This window comes from Rana temporaria, chromosome 10 (genome assembly GCF_905171775.1).
Source record: "Rana temporaria chromosome 10, aRanTem1.1, whole genome shotgun sequence".
Classification (NCBI taxonomy): domain Eukaryota; kingdom Metazoa; phylum Chordata; class Amphibia; order Anura; family Ranidae; genus Rana; species Rana temporaria.
Window position 1 is genome coordinate 71,356,774 of NC_053498.1, and position 17,775 is coordinate 71,374,548.

Genomic DNA, 17,775 nt, shown 5'->3' on the forward strand with positions numbered 1-17,775 from the left:
ATACTCCAGGGCAAGCCTTCAGGGGGAAGTTGAGAGCAGACTCCAAATATGTAAAGAAAAAGAGAGAAGGCGCCTCCAGGTTAGGAACAATGACATTTTAATTAAACAACAGGTGCATTTATCCACTTACATCTGAAATAAAGTAAATCCGGCACATGTCCTTAGTCTGGCCCTTTTGGTGAAGTCCGTCCGTAGATTTAAGGCTTTTGACGTTCTCCTGCAGCTGTCTGTGTCAGTGGAAATAGTTCTCTGGTCTGACAGGAAATCTGGATGGCCAGGGTGTTGGGACCGAGGCTTGATCCTCGTTTTGACAGGTACACAGCTCCCACTTCTGCTCTCGGTGACTCGAGCGGAAGTTCTCCTCTCCCCCTCCCTTCCTGCAATCTTCTGGGACACGTCACAGGTGTCACCCCTATGGCGGGTGTCACCCGGGTGCGGACCGCACCCCCCGCTCCCCCCTTGCAACGCCTCTGCATAGCAGTAATGTAATCCTGCAAATAACACACTTCCCATCCCTGCATGGTTCACTTCTCAACTATCGGGCAGCCGTGGTCACCCAGGCTGGACTTCAAACACGTCCGCCTTTGTTCACCATTATTACATGGTCAGTGATGGGATTCGTAGTTACAGAACAAAGACAAGATAGGTTTTTCTTTTTTTTCAGCTCACGGAAATGACAAGAACATTCTAGCAAAATCAACAGGTATTTTCTGAACTTGTTGAAAATATTCTTAGCTGAGAAAAAAAAAAAAATAGGGAAGAAGAAGAATGTAGTCCCCACATCTAATACTGGTAAACTGCAATAGATTTCATTTTGTTCTTGGGTTTGGTTATCCTTTTTAGTTTGTATTACTTGTTTGTAGTTCTGTTCAATTCTGATGAAAGTATACAAATTGAATTGTCAAAAATCTATTTTCTTTTTAAATATTTTCCAGGTAAAAAGTCCCACGACAGTAACAAAAAACAAAAACAAAAAAAAAAACAAAAGAGGGTTGATTGCAGTCACACAACTTGTATATTACAATTATTATTTATAGCTGTACAAGAAACAAAAACTATCTAAATATTAAACATTTTATTAAAATATATAAAAATATGCTTTAATTTATTTCAAGTTCTGTATTTTAAGTCCAAAACCAAAGTGCGGCTTTGTTGTATTATATTTGACATGAACAGAAGAAAAAAATATTCATCACGTCAGTCCAAGTAAATCTGTATAGTTCAAGTATTTCTCCACATTGTTTTGTACAACACCTTCATAGTCCGTATATATTTCCAGTCACACAGAGACTGTCATCATCTCAGTAATCATATGAATCCTTAAATAAAGAACAACTAAGTTAGTTGGAATAAACCTGAAAATAAAACACAAGGCAGGACATATATAAACCTTAGTTCTCTAAAAGGATAACAAATGCAATATTCACATTCCTATTTTATTTTTATTTTTTAAACCAGCAAACAATGCAAAGTGATAAAATTCTTCAATGAATTGGAAAACATTAGTCAGTCAGTCAGATTAATTCACATGCATAATATTTGAACATATTTTGAGGTATGATAAATACTTAAAAAAAAAAAAAAGTGTAAAAAATTAATTTAGTAAAAACAACAACACGTATGGATTAAACCTGAAAACAGTACAGAAGGCAGGGCATATATAAATCTTATTTCTGTTAAAAAATGCGGCATTTATGTTCCTATAAAATCATGCAATGTCACACAATGTTTTGATATTTTATGACCACCTACCTAATCTTGAGTAAGTTCCCCCTTTGCCACCAAAGCAGCGTTTACCTGTCAAGGCATGGACTCCACTAGACCTCTGAAAGTATGCTGTGGTATCTGGCACAGTTACATAGAGTTTGGCCTGCAGATAATACTCGGGTGCCTTGTCGCAGTCTCTGCAGCTTACACATCTATTTGCAAATAGACATGTGCATTTGTTTTCGTCCGAATTTCGGGTATTTTTTATATCGTTTTAACAAACGAAAGTGCAGAATCCGAAGGATTCGACATAAAAACATGTTTTAATTTCGTTGCTACAACAGTTCAATATAGATAGGAGATTGGACATGACGCTGACAATAGCAATCTGTGTATCGAATCTGTGGTCGAATGCGGCCTAACCTTAACTCTATTAGTCCAAGATTATTCTACATAGAGAGAAAAGATTTGACATTATAGAGACAGTGTTGGGGTAGACCATTCGACATGAACGACGAAGAAGCTAAAAACATGAAAACGTTGAATCTGTCATTGAAGGCTTATGGTGTCTGTCCAAAGTTCTAAAAAAAATTTTTTTTTAAATCGGGATGGGGTCACCCCTCTAGCGGGGGTCACCCGGGTGCGGACCGCACCCCCGCAGCAACGCCTCTGCAGGGGCGGCACGACTTTGGGGGCGACTCAGCAAGGCCACCTGAAGACGACTTCAGAGGCGACTTGCAAAATGACTTCTGTATAGAAGTCAATGTAAGTCGCCCCTAAAGTCGTACAAAAACCTTTTTCTTAGACCCCTTTCATACTGAGGAGTTTTTCAGTACTCCTGCCCAGCAACCTCAATGTGAAAGCCGGAGGGCTTTCACACTGAGGCGATGCGCTGGCAGGAGAGAAAAAAATCTCCTGCTAGCAGCATCTGTGGAGCGGTATGTATACCGCTCCTTCCCATTTAAAATAAGAGGCGCATTGCGGGCGGTATTAACCCTTTATCGGCCGCTAGCGGCAAATCCGACGGTATAGCGCCGCTATTTTTAGAGGCGCTATACTGCCACCGCGGCTCCCACCCCAGTGTGAAAGGGGCCTAAGTCAGAGCGACCTGTGTCGCTCCTATTTTAACGATTCTATTGAACAGAGTGGGACACGACTTGTCAGGCGGCTGTCGCCCCTGTGTGAATGGGCTCTAAGTGTCCCTTTAACCTGTCAGTGATCATAACATTTTGGCTGATTGGTGTATATGATAAGGTTTATGAAATGCTGTAATAGCGCACAGTTTGGAATTTAATTTTTTTACCACCAATGTGTGACATTGCACAGTTTTAGATGTTGGCAGCATCAGTTAATTGTTATTATGTCATTGGTTTTAGTTAGTTTATTCTATACTTTTATTTTTTATTGTGTTTTTGTTATATTTTTTTCAGCATGTTTATTACAACTGAATAGTAAATATAAAAATATATTTAATGCAGGTTAACAAACCAAGAGCCAAATCCAGATAACTAATGCAATATTTGCATTAATACACAAAGCAGTTAAGAAGTTATTATCATTTAAATATAAACATTGCAAAATGGTAAAATAGAGATGAAAAATGTGAAGGGGTTAAACTTACATCGGCATCTGCACATCGTAAACAAAGCTTCATTAGACAGCCTGGTGGTTTTTCCGATGACGAAGACGTGTGGTGAAGAGGAGCTGTATCACTTTCATCATAGACACAGCTATGAAAATATCAATATATATATATATATATTAATTTAAACAGAAGTGAAATATACATTTTAGATTAGATCTAATGATCACCAAAGGGCCACATATATTATTCATTATATACAATGCTACTGAAGACTGCCAGACTGCAGACTTAAAGTGGATGTAAATCCGCTCTCATCCTTTCTAAACTACTGCCATAGTGCTGATCTATAAGGATATACATGCCTCCTGCATGTATCCTTACTAGGGTTGTCCCGATACTAGTATCGGTATCGGGACCGATACTGAGCATTTGCGTGAGTACTTGCACTCGCGCAAATGCTCCCGATGCTTCCCCCGATACTTCCCCCCCCCCCCTGAGAATGGGTGGAAAGCGGATGGAGAGGGGGCAGAGAGCGGGCGGAGCAGAGCAGTCCTCGGGTATGGAGGAGAGGAGAGCTGCTGCCGCTGCCGCCTAGTCCCCAAAGTGAAAGCCAAGCCCCCCCCCCACCACTGCTGTCTAGTTGATCAGCGCTGGGGGAACATAACAGCTTTCATTTGAATAGCTGTGTGTTCCCCGTCGTGCCTCGTCATGTATAGCCCCCTCCCCCTTGTCCGGGCACTTTGATAGACAGATCACCCGTCCCAGGATTGGACGGGTGATCTGTCTATCAAAGTGCCCGAGCAAGGGGGAGTGTCTATACATGACGAGGCGCGGCGGGGAACACACAGCTATTCAAATGAAAGCTGTTATGTTCCCCTGAGCGCTAATCAACTAGACGGCAGCGGCGGGGGGGGGGGGCTTGGCTTTCTATTTGGGGATACATGGCTGCATTTAGGGACATGGCTACATTTAGGGACAAGGCTGAATTTAGGGACAAGGCTGCATTTGGGGACACAAGGCTGCATTTAAAAAAAAGTATCGGTAATCGGTTTTGGCGAGTACATGAAAAAAAGTATCGGTACTTGTGCTCGGTCCTAAAAAAGTGGTATCGGGACATCCCTAATCCTTACCTGTCAAATGTCTCTCCTCTGTCTGGTATAAGAACTGAATAACTGCAGATTCTGTGGGTGGATCTGTTGACTCCCCTTGTCAACATGCATTTTCTCCTGTGTATTCCTTAGGCCCCGTACACACCATAGAATCCATCCGCAGATAAATCCCAGCAAATGGGTTTCAGCGGATAGATCCTATGGTGTGTACACGCCAGCGGATCTTTTTCCGCGGATAAATCTCCCCTGGGATGGATTCCAGCAGATCGGATATTTGCTGACATGCACAACATATCCATCTGCTGGAGTCCATCCCAACAGATGGATCCGCTGGTCTGTACAGACTCACCGGATCCATCCGTCCGAAGGGATCCCCCGCATGCGTCGTAATGATTCGACGCATGCGTGGAATTCCTTATATGACAGCGTCGCGCACGTCGCCGCGTCATAATCGCGGCGACGGCACGACACGTCATCGCCAGAGGATTTCGGCGCGGATTTCAATGCGATGGTGTGTACACACCATCGCATGAAAATCCGCCGAAATCCACGAGAGGATTTATCCGCGGAAACGGTCCGCTGGACCGTATTCGCGGATAAATTCTATCGTGTGTATGGGGCCTTACACTAAATTCTGCTATGATCACCAACATCCAGAAAAGTAACCACATGACTTCAGAAAAGGAGTGGGGGTGGGAATTAAAAAATAATGCCCGTCTCAGGCTAGTGCATGAGATATGTAAATAACCTGTCATTCACAGCAAGGGGAAAGAACGGACAAAAGTTTTCTCCTGTTTGTCCGTTTATCTCACTGAAAAAAGGAAAAAAGAAAAGAGGATTTCTCAGAGCTGTATTAACTCTTTGTGGCAAGACTGGGCACAGATGATAGATCTTATACTCTACATCATGGGTGTCCAAACTTTTTTCAAAGAGGGCCAGATTTGATGAAGTGAACATGCCTGAGGGCCGACCATTTTGCCTGATATTCTTTGAACCATTAAAATTCGGTCTAAGTGTGTTCGTCCGAGCAACTAATACACTGCCCAACAATAATTATCTTGCCTTTGTGGCTGTGTGTGGTGAAGAGATGAGCTTGGGCATGTTATTTGGATACACTGTATATATCTCTTGTGACCCCAACGAATCCCAGAGCGCTGCTCAGGACTAATGATGACCTTGGATGTGTTATTTGGATATACCATATTTATCTGCATATAACATGCACGGGCTTGCTATTGCCATGAATGCAGCCTTACCATTGCAACCTCACATGTGCCATGAATGCAGCCTTACCATTGCCATCAGTGCAGCCTGATTGATGCCCATCTGCAGCCTCGGAGGGGACAGGGAGGGGGGGCGTGAGGGCTGACAGATTACAAACAGGAGAATTTCTTGTTTACTCAGTTACCTCTTTAATACAAAGTTCCGCCTCCTATGATAGACAGAACAGTCATCCAATGGCATCCCAGGAGACTGGACTTCCTATTACAGACGCCGCTAAGTAAACAGGAGATTGGGGGGCGTGGCCGGATGTGATCGAGGCTAGACGTGTCTCTTCAGAGCTCCGGCTGCCATCCGATACATACATCCTGATTATTGCGGCCGGATCGATCATTCAGCACCGCAGAGAGGTTGCCTGGCTGGGGGAAGCACTGAGGAGTACGGGGATGTCCTTCTCGGCCGCAAAAAAGAAGCAGAAGCAGAGATCTCAGCCTCCGAAAGAGCAACGGCAGCTCCGCTCTCAAGGCAGCATGGCGACTAGTCCCGCCCACGCCATCTGGATTTCCAGCTCCTCCGCTCAGCGCGCCTCTTCTCTCCCAGGCAAGATGGCGCTGCAACAAGACACTCTGATGCCAGCACCCGAGGGGTCACCCCCTGTCTCACAGGAGGTTGAGGTGGACGCAGCTGCGATCACGGGTCCCATCCTGGAAGCCATAGCGGCCTCAAAGACTGAACTGGTGAGTCGCATGGACAGCCTGGCGACTGAATGTAACCTCATCCGCCATGATCTGGACAAGATCAGGGGTAGGCTGACCGCTGCTGAGGACCGTATCTCGGGGGTAGAGGATATCTCCCATACACATGTCTCCCAACTTGCGGAGCTGCATGACATGGTCCGGTCCCTACAACACCGTGCGGACGATGCGGAAGACAGGCAACGACGCAATAACATCCGCGTGGTAGGCCTGCCTGAGGGAGCAGAGGGAATGTCAACGGCCACCTTTGCTGAGGGCTTCTTCAAGACCCTGCTCGGTCTGGGGGATCTCCCTCCCACTTATGTGGTTGAACGGGCCCATAGAGTACCCACTGCTGCTCGGCCATCGGGTGCCCCTCCCAGACCGTTCCTGGTCCGGTTTCTCAACTATAGAGACCGTGACATGCTGCTGGCTGAAGCGAGAAAACAGAAGGAGCTAAGGTATGACAACGCAAGGATCATGCTTTTCCCAGACTTCTCGGCGGAGACGCAGAGACGCAGACGCTCCTTCACGGATGTGAAGAGACGACTCCGAGAAAGAGAGCTCAAATACAGCATGCTGTATCCAAGCCGTCTTCGCGTGCAATTCAAGGGGTCGGTGAAATTCTTTGACAACCCGCAAGAGGCCTGTGAATGGTTGGATCGGTCGCGGTGAAGTTTGCAGCTCGTCCAGAATCGTTATCGTTACCTTAGATGGTCTCTTCAGGACCCTGTCGGGGTCTGTGTTCCTGTTTTTGCAGTTCTGCTCTACACACGAGGATGCCTCCTCTTGCTGGTTTTGCTGATTCTCCCCTCTTCGTTTTTCTTTTTTTTCTTTGATTACCAAATTTTATTTTCAGTTTTATTGGAGGGGGAGGGGAGGAGGGTGAAATTTATTGGGAATCCTTAATACTAGACCTCGCTGATTGAGTCCTTGGGGTGCCATGTTCTGCTGTCACGGCCGGCTGAATCCCCGGTGGGACTTGGCCACTAGGCCCTTGCTCTATATACTCTCCCACAAGGCCGCAATATAACTGAATTTGATCAGCCAATGGGGCTTTGATGATGGGCACAAGTTTTCTTTTTTCTCTTTTTTTGTTATACTATGTGCACGTCTAAGCCGAACTATCGTCACCGACGGTGGAACTCTGACAGGTTTGTTTGTTACAGGGATGAAGCTGCATACCGGACAGTTTTTGTTTTAGTTTCTGGTATAATGGCAGGGGGGGGGGGAGGGTTTTTGACCAACACCATGGGACCTTTTTTGTTTTTTGCACCTTTGAACTACACGGACTATTTGACCTGCTGCAGGTTTCTCTGGCTATTTTTTTCCTATTCAATGGTCATGTCTTTGAGAATGTATAATTTTACAATAGGTAATGGATAGTAGAATTAAGATACTGTCATGGAATGTCAGAGGTTTGAATAATAGGTTCAAGAGGGCGGCGGTATTTCAATACCTCAAACAAGTCAGGCCACATATTGTTCTCCTTCAGGAGACACATCTGGAGGGTAGTAAGATCCTAGCAATGCGTAAGACCTGGATACAGAGGGCGGTTCACTCCACCTATTCCACATATTCTAGGGGGGTTTCAATCCTGATTAGCAAGGCCGTGCAGTGTGTAGTTCACCAGGTATTCACTGACCCTGGGGGACGATACGTGGCCCTCCTCTTGAATTTATCGGTTCATAAGCTTTTATTGGTAAATGTATATGTGCCTCCTCCCTTCCAATCTAAATTGTTGTATGACCTGCTGGTGACACTGGGCCCGTATCTCCATGTTCCGACATTGTTCATGGGAGACTTTAAAGCGGATGTGCCACTAAAAAACTATATTAAAAGCAAGCAGCTACAAATACTGCAGCTGCTGACTTTTAATATAAGGACACTTACCTGTCCTGGAGTCCAGCGGTGATCGCAGCAGATGACGAGCCGATCGCTCGTCACCCTGCTGCTCCCCCCTCCATCCACGGTGAGGGAACCAGGAAGTGAAGCGCTCCGGCTTCACTGCCCGGTTCCCTACGGCGCATGCGCGAGTCGCGCTGCGCCCGCCGATTGGCTCCCGCTGTGTGCTGGGAGCCGAGTGTTCCCAGCATACAACGGGGGGGGGGGGCGACGGGAAGCGGAGAAAAAACCCGTCCTTTGCCCGTATCGTAGGGCCGGAAGTGGGTGCAGATACCTGTCTGTAGACAGGTATCTGCACCCCCCTCCCCCCTGAAAGGTGTCAAATGTGACACCGGAGGGGGGGAGGGTGCCGATCAGCGGGACTCCACTTTAGAGTGGAGATCCGCTTTAATGCCATCCTTGATCCGGTGCTGGACTCCTCCAATGCTGCTAGGACGGCCTCGGGGGATCTCAGTTCTTGGGTCTCGGTGGCGGGAATGACGGAACTATGGAGGTGGAAACATCCGGATGTCGTCTCTTACTCTCACTTATCCACTACGCATAGGTCGTCGGCTAGGATAGACTTGGCGTTTGGCAATGCCCCTATCCTACAAAATGTATGCATGATGGAATATCTAGCCGGGGGCCCCTCGGATCATAACCCTCTAATGGCCACCTTAGCCTTCCCGGACCGGGGGACGAAGGGGGGCTGGAGACTATCGCCGGGTTGGTTGGTAGAGGATCAGGTACTAGAACACCTTAAAACTTCCATGGCTACGTATTGGGAGACCAACGAGGGTTCGGCTGAACCCCCGGTGGTCTGGGATGCGTTCAAGGCAGCGACCAGGGGGGAGTGTATCTCGGCCATTAAAGCAGCCAGGAGGGACCATAATCGGGAATGTGAACTCCTGACGGCCAAAGAGCGGGAGAGTGCTAAAACACATGCAGACTCTCCCTCGGAGGCCAACTATGTGTCCCTACTGGAGGCTAGGCGTGCAGTTGCCCTACATTTTTCGGACTTAGCCCATACTGAGGTGAAGAGTAGGGCGGAGACTATTTTTGCAGAAGGGGACAAAAACGGTAAGCTTCTAGCTAATCTAGCTGCGGACCCAAAAACGACAGTCAGTGTACCTGTAGTGAGGGGGAGGGGAGGGGCCTTGGTTACAGATCCCGCGGAAGTTCTAGACGAATTTGTGAGGTACTACTCAGCTCTATACTCGCCCATCTCGGCGTATGACTCTGCTGGGTTGGACGAGTTGTTGAGGGAGGTAGCCTTGCCCCACCTGTCGGACGAGGATGCTGAATCCTTAGATAGGCCCATCTCGGTTCTAGAGATAGAGGCAGCAATGCAGGCGTTTCCTCCGCAGAAGGCGCCGGGGCCTGATGGGTTCCCGGCGGATTTCTACAGGACCTATAAGTCTCAATTGGCGCCTAGACTGAACCGGCTCTTTAGGCACTGCTGGGAATCGGGGGCCTTACCTGAGTCCATGATGGAGGCGTACATGGTGCTCCTTTTAAAACCAGGCAAAGACCCGATGGAGTGCTCATCCTATAGGCCGATTGCTCTACTCAACATGGACCTTAAGATCCTTACTAAGGTCTTGGCGTCGAGATTGGCTGGAGTCATTTCGACCCTAGTGGAGGTTGACCAAACGGGGTTCATGCCGGGTATGTCAACGGACACAAACTTGAGAAGGTTATTCACGCATATCCAATTGGATAATGCTGAGTGCCCGGGTAAAGTGATTGTGTCCATTGACATCGAAAAAGCCTTTGATTCCGTAGATTGGCAGTACATGCACAAAGTATTGGAGGAAATGGGGTTCGGTCCTGGTTATCGTAAGTGGATTAAGTTGCTATATGCCAACCCTTGAACGGCTGTTCGGATGGGTTTTAAGATATCCCCATTCTTCCAAATTGGTCGGGGTACAAGACAGGGATGCCCGCTTTCCCCCTTCCTTTTTGCGTTAATGATGGAGCCTATAGCCAGGGCACTTAGAAAATCGGGGGAGGAGGGGGGGATCCGAATTGGAACGATTGTAGAAAGTGTGGCGCTCTATGCAGACGACCTGCTACTATTCCTTAGGGACCCCGGGGTGTCGCTTAAAGCAGCCTTACAGGTTCTGGACACGTTTGCCTCTTTTTCGGGCCTGCGTGTGAACTGGAACAAGTCCTCTATATTACCTCTAGGTCCCGAGGCCCAGATGCAGCGGGACGATGCGCTGCCGCTGCAGTGGGTGTCCTCTATTACGTATCTGGGGGTTAAAATTACTGCCAATATTACCGACTATATGACTTTAAATCTTCTCCCACTAGTGGTTACTCTGAAACAACGGGTTCAGGCCTGGAAGAAATTGCCCCTTTCGCTACTTGGAAGAGTCAACCTGCTTAAAATGAAATTTTTACCAGTTCTCCTATACTTTCTGCGTCACTCCCCGATGTGGGTTCCCAAATCGTTCTTTACATCACTGAACGGTATAATTGGGTCTTTTATTTGGTCGCCTCAGTCTCCCCGAATAGGTGTTAAGGTCCTCCAAGAACCTTGGGGTCAGGGGGGGCTGGCACTCCCGGATTGGCAGAAATATTATCTGGCTGGCCAGATGGTTTTTGCCAGGCGCTGGTTGCTGGCAGACGAGGGGGACACGGCCACTATTCTGGAGGCGGCACTGTTGGGGTCCTATGAAAGTCTGAGATTGGCTCTATACAGAGGCCCAAAATCTACCCTACCGTTAACAACCACTATGAGGGCTACCATTAGGGCATGGGAGGTTGCTACCACCATGGTCTCGCCTTCGTATTTGGGAGTCTCGCCCTCGGCACCTCTGTGGTTGAACCCAAATTTACCGGACTTTTGCTCTCTCCCAGACCCAATGATCTGGGCCTGTGGGGGGGTCAAACTGCTGGAACATGTTACTAGAGAGGGAGACTTGATCTCATTTGACCAGCTAAAGACCAGGCATAATCTGCCGAACTCCTTCTTTAGATACTTACAGCTGCGCCATGCTTTTCAGGCCCAGTTCGGGAGCCGTAGGGTGGAGTCTCTTCCCTCGGCGCTGGAGAATTTATTAACTACGGAGGATTTATCTAAAACCCTGTCCACAGTGTATAAGGCCATGTTTACAAAAACCCCTATTGGGGTGTCTAGGTGTAGGGAGAGATGGGAGAGTGAGATTCCCGACATTCAAGGGGAAGACTGGGACGACATGTGGGACCATCCCTTCAAACACCTGGTCTCGGCTCGGGATCGTCTAATCCAATTTAAATTTCTACATCGCATTTACTATACCCCAGCCAGGTTATCACGTATTTACCCCGCCTGTACTGGCCAGTGTTGGCGGTGCAATTATACCCCAGCGGGCTCGGAGCATATATTCTGGACATGTCCTCAAGTTCAGAACTTTTGGGCAGGGGTGGTTGAGTGTCTGTCGGGAGTACTGAGTGTCCCAGTTCCTCTAACTGCTAAGGTCTGCCTCATCGGGTTGGTTGAGGAGGTAGTTCCCTCCTTAGCACACCGTACCCTTTTAAATATTGGGTTGTTTTATGGCAGGAAGGCTATTCTACTGAAATGGAAAAACTCCAATGCCCCTACGTTATCTTTTTGGAAGGGACTGATTAACTCTGTAATACACATGTACAAGGCCACCTATAGGTCGAGGGGTTGTGATAAGAAATTCAAGAGGGTTTGGCAGGCATGGTTGGACTCATCTGACACGGTGGGTTAGAGCTGTGGCTTGACTCATTGAGGGCTCCGCCACTGCCTTAGAGTCTACGCTAATTAATGATGATATACAGCGATCTATACACCTGATCTGAGTATTTGAATATGACATGTTTCTATATCTATTGAGCTAGGGAGGCCTGCGGGCACTATACTTTTAGGATTCACAAGGTGTTTCTATGTTGGACTGCTATGAGAGGGTGGTTGGTCAAGGTTGGGGTTGGGGTCAGGGGTGGGGGGTGGGGGGAGGGTATACGTCAGTCAACTGTAATTGTTGTTGTTGGGTGTGTCGGCCCTGCGTGGCCTGTGTCTAGGTGGGCATGTTGCCTATCTGGTGTGAATGGCTGTTTTTTTGTGCTCAAAAAATCAATAAAAAGAATTTTCAAAAAAAAAAGTAAACTGGAGATTCTCTTAATGTAATCTGATGGTGCTCGTCCCGCTCCCTCCCCCTGTCTCCTCCGAGGCAGAGCTGATAAATATGGTGTATATCTTTTTTGGCCCTGGGGGCCACAAACGATATATATATCCAAATCACCAGGAGGGCCGTAGTAAATCACCAGGGGGGCCGCAATTGGCCCGCGGACTGGACTTTGGACATGCCTGCTCTACATTGTGACAGCAAAAAATAAATAAAAATTTGAGTGAATAACTTATATAGCGCTACAAATGCGAACTGAATCACCTCAAGGCGCTTGGTATCCATTTCCTTCTATTACATATAATGTATGTATGTATGTAATGTGTGTATTTTGGCAAATTTAATCAGGCACTTTGCCACGTGGGTGACCCTGTCAGCTCCCTACTGCCCAACATCCTTCAATTTCAAAATTGAAGTAGCCGAAACAGGACACTGGGGAAATCTTCCATTGGGGACAAGTTCTGGTGACAACTAGGAGTTCCCTTACTTGGGAGGAATTTCCTTTAACTGCTTTTTCCCAATGGGAAAGAGAAGGAAAAAAAAACCTGACTGCTTACAACCCTCTCTTACTCTATCCAAAATAGTTTTAATTCTACTATGACTTATTTTAGACCTAAAAACAATTATGGTAAATTACAAAATGTAAACATAGTCCTTTATGGCGGCACTTACTCTCGTGATGCTTCAATGGGAGACTTTTTCAGCTTCTTGTTCCTGGCTCTCTCTCTCCGAATCGCCCTTTTCATTCTTACCAGTAATATTATGGAGACCAAAATGGAGGGTATAAACACCAGTGCAGACAGCAAGATGACTGTATTAAATTTAAAGGAAAGACCTGAAGAAAAGAGAAGTGGTACACAATCAAGGTCAGGGCCGCTGATAGGCCAGTACAACTGGCCCAGTTGGGGGCCGGCAACCTGAACAAAATACTAGTTAAATGTAAAAAAAAATAAAAATACCGATCAGCATCCCTTAGGCTGCATTCACACCTAGGCGTACAAAATCGCTGCGTTTTGTCCCGGGAATTGCGGCGACAAATTGCGGCGTTTTGTACCGCGATTTGCGGCGACAAAACACCGCGATTGTGAATGCAGCCTCACCCCCTCTATGGAGATGGTTCACATCTCCTATGCCGAACGCCGAAAGCCGCCTGAAAAAAAGGTTCGGGACTTTTTTTCAGGCAGCAGGCGTACGGCGTTCGGCGTGGAGATGTGAACCATCTCCATAGAGGGCAATGTGTTTTCATCCCTCCAGCGTCTCGGGGCTGCTGCGGCGTCACACTACAGGCGACAAAACGCCTAGGTGTGAATGGGCCCTTAACATCGTCCAGCACCAAACAGCCATTTAGCCACCACCCCCCCCTGTACATTTTACATTTAAAATGTTTTTTATTTCTTATGTTCATTCTTATATGGCGGCCGCGGCAGGGGAGGAACTGTTTCTCATATTTCGGGCACGGAAGAATACCTCATCCGTGCCCGCTCCTCATGCCATACTGATGCTGGGTTAAGTCCCGGCCAGCACATCCTCTGTAGCCGTCACCTCCTGGCGTGGCAGAGTGACTCCGATTCCTCTCGCTCCACGTGAAGAAATAGCAGTGAGGCTACTCAAGAGGAGCAGTGGCAGCAGAGGATGTCGGCATCGGCAGAGGCATCCCATAATGATCTTCTGACTGGAATAGTTTGTGGGAGACCCTCAAGTCCAGGCAGCAGCAGGATCACCAGGAATAAGTGACTCAGCCCAGCCAACAATTACACAGGTCAGGTGTGTGCTTGCTTGGGGGGGGGGGGGGGGGTGCTTAAAGATCTACAACCACTGTTTTATTTGTAGCTGGTACCTCTAGTAACACTGTGTTACTCTATTTGCATTGTTTCTGGTAATGGCACCTATACATTGTGGCATAGGTGGCTTTGTCTGCCCATAACACGTACTGCCTGCAGAGACAGTGCCACTCATGACGCTAATGGCATAGGGCATGTGCTGCCTGCAGAGACGGTGCCACCCATGCCGCACAATATGGCATTGGCGGGATGGGTAGCACTGTCAGCAGGTATCACATAAGTTATGGCATTGGCATCATGGGTGGCACTGTCTGCAGCATGGGAGATGGTGCCACCCATGCCGCCAATGCAGTAATGTGCTGCAGACAGTGCCACCCATGCCGCTAATGTCATAACGCATGTGCTGCCTGCAGAGACAGTGCCACCCATGCTGCCAGAAGAATTATGCCATTGGCGGTATGGGTGGCAGTGTCTGCAGCACATTACGGGATTGGCGGCATGGGTGGCACAGTCTGCAGCACAATATGGCATTGGCAGGAGGCATGGAATGGGTGGCACTGTCTGCAGCATAATATGGCATCTGGGGAGGGGCCAGGGGTGGAGCCAGAGTGGGGCTAAAGAAGGGACCAGGGGTGGAGCTGAAGGGGGCCCCGTCAGGTAGGCTGTACGGGGCCCCATGATCAGCGCCCCTGATCAAGGTTTGCAATGGGCAACATTTGTAAATAAATGCAAGCTATAACATTACAAGCTGCAATACTAACATTTCTATATACATTCTTATATACAGTAATGGCAGACATGTGCCTGTTTAAGTATTAAATTAGGCTAAGTTAAGACATCCATCATTGCATGTGGTTGCCGGATGGTTTCGGCACCTCCCCATTTGCTTAGATCCGTCGTGGTTGGTGGGCTTATTGCCCACCAATACCAACAGGGATGTTAGTTTTTGGCACAGGTGCAAAGCATTGGGACCATACCATGTGAACACCCCCCTCTACTGCCTTTGCAGTTTAGGTGGGCTAAAAACAAGTGGAACGTTATAAATAGTTTTTGTTGATGGCGTTGAGCAATACACACCCTCTGGAGATAATTTAGCTCACTGTTGAACATCCTGGTCGTATGTAGGTCAATGTGGTCTGTAGGGGTTTACAACCACTTTAATTTATGCATTGTATTTTGATAGCGCAACACGTTTTTCATTTTTATTTTATTTTATTTGTGAGTGCAGCTGTCACTGAGAAATTATATATTTTTTTTACTATAATGGTGACACTTTGCGTTACTTAGTTTTTGGTTTACATTATTTGTTTTAATGTGAGTTCTAAACTCTTTTCCTTTAGGATAATAAACTTACTTTGCAGGGTGACCATTAGCTTCATCTCAGGCACTTTCCCATGGACATCTGGAGGGTTTTTCACCACACAAGACAGGGTGCCATTATCTGTAAGCCTCAGGTCATTCAACCGAATGGAGGCATCTCCTCCGCCAATATCCCCCTCCCAAGTCACACGATCCTTGAAGGGTCCCTCTAGAATTGGGTATGCTTTTGACTGATAATGTAGAATCTAGAAATGGAAGAAGTAACAGAACCTGTCAGTGGAATTGGAAAAATGTATCAATATATTCTAGAATAATCCATCTTCACAAAAGAATATAGACCACAAACCAATCTGTAACTGTCACTTGTATGTTCAAACATACCACAAACCTGAGGTGCAAGGCAAGAAAGCCCGAGGTCTTAGTGCTTGAGGAACACTAGGATTTTATTGTTGCTACTGAATCATGATTCTTCATGCTTGTTAATGTTTACTGCAATGCTTTTGAAGAGATATAGTAAATAGAAAAAGGTGGTGACGTGTCTCTCTATTATAGATGTGATCTGAAAGTAAGCCTAATGCCACGTACACACAATTGGAATTTCCGATGAAAGCTGACTTCCATCAGTCTTGCATACACACCGTTAGCTAGATTCACATAGAGTTAGGCCGGCGTATCAGTAGATACGCCGACCTAACTCGGAATCTGCGCCGTCCTAAGTTTAAGTGTATTCTCAAACAGAGATACAAATAAACCTATCTAAGATATGACGGCTTGCGCCGTCGTATCTTAGGGTGCAATATTTAGGCTGGCCGCTAGGTGGCGCTTCCATTGCGCTCGGCGTAGAATATGTAAATCACTAGATACACTTATTCACGAACTTACGCGCGCCCGACGCAGTAAAGATATGCCGTTTACGTAAGGCATTTTCAGGCGTAAAGTTATTCCATCAAATAGCTGGACTAGTAATGTTAAGTATGGCCGTCGTTCCCGCGTCAAAATTTTAATATTTTACATCGTTTGCGTAAGTCGTCCGTGAATAGGGCTAAACGTAATTTACGTCCACGTCGAAACCAATACGTCCTTGCGGCGTACTTTGCCACAATGCACACTGGGATATGTACACGGACGGCGCATGCGCCGTTCATAAAAAACGTCAATCACGTCAGGTCACCCCACATTAAGGTAAAACACGCCCCCTCAGCATAATTTGAATTAGGCGCGCTTACGCCGGCCGCATTTACGCTACGCCGCCGTAACTTAGCAGGCAAGTAGTTTGTGAATACAGTACTTGCCTAGCTCACTTACGGCGGCGTAGTGTAAATACGATATGCTATGCCGCCGCAACGATGCGCCCGCCTACCTGAATCCAGCTATGTCAGACTAAATTCCGACCGTCCAAAACGCGGTGATGTAAAACACAACGACAAGCCGAGAAAAATGAATTTCAATGCCGAGCATTCGTCGACTTGATTCTGAGCATGCGTGGGTTTTTTATTCCGTCGGAGTTGCACACAGACGATAGGAATTTCCAATCGTTTTTTTTTCAAATCGGAAAAAAATAAAACATGTTCTATTTCTAAACGCAGATGGACTTTTTTCATCAGAAATTCCTATTGTGTGTATGCGGCATAAAGATGATCTAGTTGGAAGCCAAATGACTTCACTTAGCCAAACACTGGAAGGATAACCGTGTTGAGCGCGGATTCTCTCCACCAGCTCTTTAACACAATACACTTTATTTGAATATGGAGAAAAGCTGGTGTATGCTTCCCGAGGCCATGCACACCGTGGTCCAGGCCCAGTCCCTAGAAAGGTGCAGTACACAGTATAGGGCAAACCATAAAGCTACCAGTCAGCCCCTCAGACAGAACTTCCGTCCACCAGCTACCACCACCTCCTCCCCCAAATTAGCTGCTCCTCTTTCCCTTTACTTTTCATTCTCAGTTACCCAGAAGGTTAATATGAAGTTTTACGTTTTGTTCTCCATTCACTGTAGGATCACACTCTCGCCCTCTCTTTGCAGTAAATCAGACCAGACCATTTTGCTTAACCAGCAACTTTTTACTAGTGCTTGTTACTCTGTGGGAGGTCCATTTTATTATATTGGTTCTGTCTTTTATGAGAATGTTTTTATACATGTTGGAAAAATAAAGTGTATTGATTTTATTTGAGTGTTCTTGCTGGCACCTTAAAAGTCCATCTTGTTGTTCTTCTCCTTTTGACTATAATGACACTTGGGAGCCTGTGTAGAGATGTTATTTTCACATCCCAAAGATAGCAAAGGCTTCACAATCTGTA

At 46.8% G+C, this 17,775-nt stretch overlaps 1 protein-coding gene across 1 annotated transcript in view; it reads right to left on the reverse strand.

The window, feature by feature from the left end:
- Positions 1-996: 996 nt before the first annotated feature.
- MPZL3 (myelin protein zero like 3) overlaps positions 997-17,775 on the reverse strand; it is a 40,217-nt gene continuing 23,438 nt past the window's right edge. Inside the window, exons 3-6 of the mRNA XM_040325436.1 lie at positions 15,512-15,722; positions 13,049-13,211; positions 3,329-3,437; positions 997-1,319 (exon numbers count right to left, since the gene is read on the reverse strand). Of these exons, the coding sequence (XP_040181370.1) occupies positions 1,302-1,319; positions 3,329-3,437; positions 13,049-13,211; positions 15,512-15,722 (501 nt within the window). The 3' untranslated portion in view covers positions 997-1,301. The remainder of the gene's footprint in view (positions 1,320-3,328; positions 3,438-13,048; positions 13,212-15,511; positions 15,723-17,775) is intronic.